The sequence below is a fragment of the Oncorhynchus mykiss genome, chromosome 14, assembly GCF_013265735.2.
Source record: "Oncorhynchus mykiss isolate Arlee chromosome 14, USDA_OmykA_1.1, whole genome shotgun sequence".
Lineage (NCBI taxonomy): Eukaryota > Metazoa > Chordata > Actinopteri > Salmoniformes > Salmonidae > Oncorhynchus > Oncorhynchus mykiss.
This window is the reverse complement of record NC_048578.1, coordinates 3,154,601-3,161,090: the sequence shown is the minus strand read 5'-3', so window position 1 is coordinate 3,161,090 and position 6,490 is coordinate 3,154,601. Positions and strand designations below refer to the sequence as shown.

At 42.2% G+C, this 6,490-nt stretch overlaps 1 protein-coding gene across 2 annotated transcripts in view; it reads right to left on the bottom strand.

Moving 5' to 3' along the window:
• Window positions 1-217: 217 nt before the first annotated feature.
• Window positions 218-6,490, bottom strand: part of LOC110488551 (X-linked interleukin-1 receptor accessory protein-like 2) — a 323,660-nt gene continuing 317,387 nt past the window's right edge. For both annotated transcript variants that reach the window (XM_036942676.1, XM_036942675.1), the window contains one exon: window positions 218-2,355. In XM_036942676.1, coding sequence (XP_036798571.1) covers window positions 1,655-2,355 — 701 coding nt within the window. In that variant the 3' untranslated portion in view covers window positions 218-1,654. The remainder of the gene's footprint in view (window positions 2,356-6,490) is intronic.

Genomic DNA, 6,490 nt, shown 5'->3' with positions numbered 1-6,490 from the left:
CCGCCTAAACAAACATACACTATTTCCGTTTTTGCGACTTGGAAAGACTAAAGCTCCTGATGCAATAGTAGCTGACATGTATGACCATTGAAAGCATGACATATTGTACTCCACCAAATAGATGAATATTATTACTCCACTTAGGTAAAGTGACAGCATTACAATGGCAATCAAAACCAAACAAAGTACGAATAAATCAAACAGTAAACAACCTGTGTGATTTCAACATGATTTAATATACAGCCATTCGCAAGGGTCCCATAAAATTATTTATTTGATTTCATCATATGCACATTGATGCCCTGGCTATTCATGGCATGGAATCACTATCAAAATCCATCAGCTTGCAAACAGAAAAAAAAGGCATTAAATAAACGTAGGATTTATAACTGATGTTGGAGAAGACATCTGTGGGCAGTTCAGCAATGGTTCAGACTGATGGTTGAAATCTCTTTGACCTCCTGCGGTTAGTATTTTCGTTTGCTCTTGAAGGTCACCAAGCTCAGACCATTGTCTAAGTCATTTTTTTTTTTACAATCTTGGTATTTCGGCTATAACGCAATGAGACAGATAGAGGGTGCTATATTAAAAAACAAAGCAGACAAATAGGATGAATTCTCTAGGGTGGAGCCAGGATAGAAGCAGCAAAGCAACTTATGCTGAGAAGAGGAAGCTTCTTTAAGACTATTCTCTTCTCATTTTGCAAAACTAAAGAAATGAAATAGATACAAATGCAAATATCTCTCAGGTGATCCCAGTTCCATTCCATTTCTACAATACAGTCAGTCAAAACTACGATCGGTTCCCAAAGCACCACACTGAGTCCATCTGTAACCTTTAGAGAGCAGGTCATCCTCAAGGAGACAACTCAATAGTAATCTGAAAACAATATGGCCGACAGGGAGGAAAGAAGGCATGAGAAGCAGGGGAGGATTTCAGGAGAGAAGTCGAAAAAAAGTTGATGAGGGCTTCTTGTTTTTACCAAATAGAATTAGCAAAGTAACAGGCAGAAATCAAGAGACAGCAACTAGAGTCACAGAATACAACTCAAACAAATATTGTATCAAACATTTCAAATATTCATATTTAATTGGCCTCAAACAATGACAATACCTTCAAACATTATTGATTTGCTTAAATATACTGTAAAATGTTTAAAGCTCACAGAGAATGTGTTCAGTCGGTCTTTACAGAATTGTGCTGCAATGAGAAATGTCCCCCTTTCCCATGAAGTATCCCAGGTCAGAATCATTTCATGTGGATTCACTCACATACTCATACACCATTAACATCGCAAAGGAATTATCATTAATGTTTATAGAAGATATGAAAACTGTACATAATAACAATACCTTGAACATTAAAAACAAGGTTTTTGAATGTATTACTTATCTCAGAAAAGGAGACATTTTTCAAGTAAGAAAATGATGACTGGAGCGACTCCTTTTTTTCCCTTTTTTCCTTATGGCTGAACGGAAAAAAATAAAACATTTAACCGCCAATGAAAGTAGTCCGTGAGAAATGATTGTGTTCAGTTTTTTTTTTTTTTTTTTTTTAAATCAGTGTTTTGTCTAAATGAGTCTTCATGCAGATAAAAAAAAGCTCAAATAAATAAATAAAAATGGTGCCATCAAGCCAGTTGCTGAATATCAGTCTACCAGATATCACTTGTGAGTTCCCTTCCAGATAGAGGGACGAATGTGCTGTTCAAGTGGATCTCCTGCTTGCTCTTTCCCATCGTGTTGTTCTGATTCACCTGTCCGTTGAGCAGCGTCATGGGGATATTGCAGTACATGTGACGGTTACTCAAGGTGGCTATCTGCAAGGGGGAACCGGGCATCTTATACTCATAACTACGGGTGCAGTAGTGTCTCATCTGGGGGTGGCCGGCCTGGTTAAAGTCTGGGATCTCGGCATGGTGGGCGGGCGCCAGCGAGGCAGACGTGGTCGTCATGGCGATGGTGGAGACCGTCTGCAGGTCGCCGAACAGGCCCTGCTCTCCGGAGTCAAGCACCTGCCGGCGAGACAGCATCTCCTTCCTCTTTACCGGCATCTCGTAAATCACCTGCTTCCAAAACTTGGACTTGAGCTCGTTGCTCTTAGGGCCCCTCCACTTGATGATGGTGAGCACTTTAATGGTGTTCTTCAGGGCCTCCACCTCTTGGTAGTTGATGACGCTCTTGAGGTCAGCACACTCAATCATAATGACCTTGATCTCCCCTGTCACCAGCATGCTGTGGAGCCGTGTCTCCAGCTGGAAGATGCTCCAGCCACGCTTGGCCACAAACTCAGGAGTCAACACGATGATCAGCCGCCTGCTTTGCTCCACACTTCGCGCCAGGTCCTCAATGTAGACTGGAGAAGAGAGAGAGACATACAAAGAGAGAGAGAGAGAGAGAGAGAGAGAGAGAGAGAGAGAGAGAGAGAGAGAGAGAGAGAGAGAGAGAGAGAGAGAGAGAGAGAGAGAGAGAGAGAGAGAGAGAGAGAGAGAGAGAGAGAGAGAGAGAGAGAGAGAGAGAGAGAGAGAGAGAGAGAGAGAGAGAGAGAGAGAGAGAGAGAGAGAGAGAGAGAGAGAGAGAGAGAGAGAGAGAGAGAGAGAGAGAGAAAGAAACAGAGATACAGAGAGAGAGAGAGAGAGAGATACAGAGAGAGAGAGAGAGAGAGAGAGAGAGAGAGAGAGAGAGAGAGAGAGAGAGAGAGAGAGGAAGAAAGAAAGAAACAGAGATACAGAGAGAGGGAGAAATACAGAATGATACAGAGAAAGGGAAAGAAAGAGAGAGCATGTCAAAAAATAGCATGTAACAAAACATTCATATTTGTCCATTTAGAATTGAGATAACAGCAGCATGAAGCTGCAGGTCTAAGACAACACCCCGAGACATTACAAAACACAGAAGCAACCAACACTCTGATCTACGTCACATTACACCCCCTATAACTATTCCCACTATAGCGCCAAACAGACAACATCAGGACAACACCACACTTTAAAAAAACATCATTTCAGTCAATATAGGCTTCTCACTACCCGGACGTATTAATCCTAAACCTGTACGTGAGAATATTCCAATAGCAATGTCATTAGCCTGTTGAAAAGCAGGCAAAACATGTACACTGCTAAATAGAGGGTGGCTATGAGTCATATAAAACAGGAAGTTGAAGGGTGAGAGAGAGACAGAGAGAGAGAGAGAGAGAGAGATGTAAAGAGGTAAATTCCATATTAGCTCTAAGCGGACGGCTGGCTCAGGCTGGGTAATGGTCCAGAGTGTCCTGCCTTCCCCCGCAGGGGCCCTGTCTTTTACACCTGCACGTGTCACATCACACATTGGCACTCCTCTACCTCAACCGTCCACCCCACTGCTACACACACATTGCTCCACACACCACACCACACCCTTAAACCCCAAGTCTTCCTTCCTGACACCCAACACCACCCCAGGCACCCGCGCCACCACACGACTTGTGCCCCACCTCCATATCCTACTATAAACGCACATTCCTATACGTACGACGATTAGCATGAACGTCAACATAAAGCCTAATCCCAATAATAGCATTATAACAGAGATCATGAGAAAGAAAAAATGAAAATAAACAAAACACTTGATACATCATCTTTTTATTGTTGGGCCAAACTAAGCAACCTAAAGTAGGAGTGCTGATCCAGGATCTGTCAATGTAATCCTATTCACTATGATCTATGGTAAAACTGATACTAGATCAGCACTCCTACTCTGAAATGCTTTGTGGACACGGGCCCAGATCTCCAACTTCCTTTACACAGCACAGTATCCAGACTGTGGTTAATGGAGCATGTATTTAAGAATAAACCCCTGAATATAGAAGGCTATTAAAAAAAAACACCACACTTCCCCTCAGGCAGCACACAATTGCATTATCTAGTCTAAAGAGTGAGTTAAGTCTGATGTAATTCCAACTAAATGTTACTCGGACCCAATTTACATTTGAATGATCATCCTCTACACCCACGCAGCTTAATCGATGTGGCTTACCATGAAAAGATGACATATACAAGATTGTCTTGTATTAGGCTATTCACTTAGAAATGCTTTTTTTTATGGGGGGAATGGGATCTCCCCTCGCACATATTAAGAGGCAGCGACCTCAGCTGAAGAATGTGCTGTGTGGGGGACTTTGTTCAAAGTAATCTACCACACACATTATGTGGCAGTGGCACCGGAGCTAAAGGAGCTTGAGACTGTCTATCAACCTTTTTTTCTGGCTTATGATGAAAGATAGCGTGTCAGACCTTTTTCAATATGGAGGTATTAGCGGCCGCCTGAAAATAGTACTCTGAGCACAGGGAGCACCAAAGCAAGCCTTCGCAAATGAGATCCTTTCTCCTTACTTGTGTATAAAACTTTAGCAATATGTAGTGGAGAAATAATGAGGCCAATGTTAAATAAAGGATACACTTAGCGGGGGTAGCAGCTCAACCCTTTGTTATGTGTTGTTTTTCCTGCAGGGCCCCAAGTCTCGTCTAGTATGGATATTGAGATAATGTTGTGTTTTTCATGGACATATCCCTAATAGATTCAACCATAAATATGGATTGGGGGTAATGTTCAGACTGCGAATACAGAGGCACCATACTGAGAGAGCTCAAAAAGGGTCAGATAGATTCATATCTCTACAATGTTACATTAACATCCATTGATATTAATTTAATAGACATTCAGATGTTTAATTGGCAATGAAATATGTATAAATATGTTAACCTTGCGATGTTGGTGGATTTGATTTGAAATGCTCTTCCTTTCATTTCTTGCCAGTTCCTAACCAAATTAATGATGGAAGAGCAACAACACATTGCAATTTCACGGTCAATTTGCTCTGCATAAATAGTACAATTTGTATGGGCGGGACTGAGCTAGAGTGCTATTTTAAAAAATGTCTCTCCCCGTTTTTCATATGCTGATGATTACATAAATCAATTAATATCTCTCTCTCTCTCTCTCTCTCTCTCTCTCTCTCTAAATGAGGCATTTAAACACGTTGTTATTTGGTCGTGTTGGCCTGATCTGTAAGTGCGTTGGTACTAATGATGGCAGCCTGCCTCTCAAGGAACTGAACACTTCTCTATAATTCATTACCTATGCAGCACTATCAATACACCCTACTGAGCCCCATGGTGTGCCAGCGAGCAAACACACTTAGAAAGCAGTTTATTTATGTAAGCATGGCTTTGACCAGCCTAAGGAGTTTTTGATTTATTTTGAATTCACTGCATGTTAAATTATGCAAGGAATGGACATTAGTTTGCAATATATTTGTAGTGCAAGGTGGGAATATAATTGAATATAATATAATAATTTTTTGGAAAGTATTCAGACCCCTTGACTTCATCCACATTTTGTTACGTTACAGCCTTATTCGAAAATGATTTAAATACATTTTCCACCCTAATCAATCTACACACAATACCCTATAATGACAAATTGAAAACAGGTTTTTAGAAATTTGTGCGAATGTTTTAAAAATAAAAAACTATAATAATAAAATAAAAATGCTTTATTTACATAGGTGCATCCTGTTTCCATTGATCATCCTTCAGATGTTTCTACAACTTGATTGGAGTCCACCGGTGGTAAATTTCATTGATTGGACATGATTTGGAAAGGCACACACCTGTCGATGTAAGGTCCCACAGTTGACAGTGCATGTCAGAGCAAACACCAAGCCATGAGGTCAAAGGAATTGTCCATAGAGCTCCGAAGGCAGGATTGTGTCGAGGCACAGATCTGAGGAAGGGTACGAAAAACTATCTGCAGCATTGAAGGTCCCCAAGAACACAGTGGCCTCCCTCATTCTTAAATGGAAGAAGTTTGGAACCACCCGGACTCTTCCTAGAGCTGGCTGCCCGGCCAAACTAAGCAATCGGAGGAGAAGGGCCTTGGTTAGGGAGATGACCAAGAACCCGATGGTCACTCTGACAGAGCGCCAGAGTTCCTCTGTGGAGATGGGAAAACTCCACTCAATCAATCAAGCCTTTATGGTAGGGTGGACAGACGGAAGCCAGTCCTCAGTAAAAGGCACAGTTTTCCAAAAGGTACCTAAAGCACTCTCAGACCATGAGAAACAAGATTCTCTGGTCTGATGAAACCAAGATTGAACTCTTTGGCCTGAATGCCAAGCGTCAGGTCTGGAGGAAACCTGGCACCATCCCTACGGCGAAGCATGGTTGTGGCAGCATCATGCTGTGGGGGATGCTTTTCAGCGTCATGGACTAGGAGACTAGTCAGGATCGAGGGAAAGATGAACGGAGCAAAGTACAGAGAGATCCTTGATGAAAACCTGCTCCAGAGCGCTCAGGACCTCAGACTGGGGTGAACGTTCACCTTCCAACAGGACAACGACCCAAACCACAGCCAAGACAACGCAGGACTGGCTTCAGGACAAGTCTCTGAATGTCCTTGAGTCGCCCGGCCAGAGTCCAGACTTGAACTCTACCGAACATCTCAAATCAAAT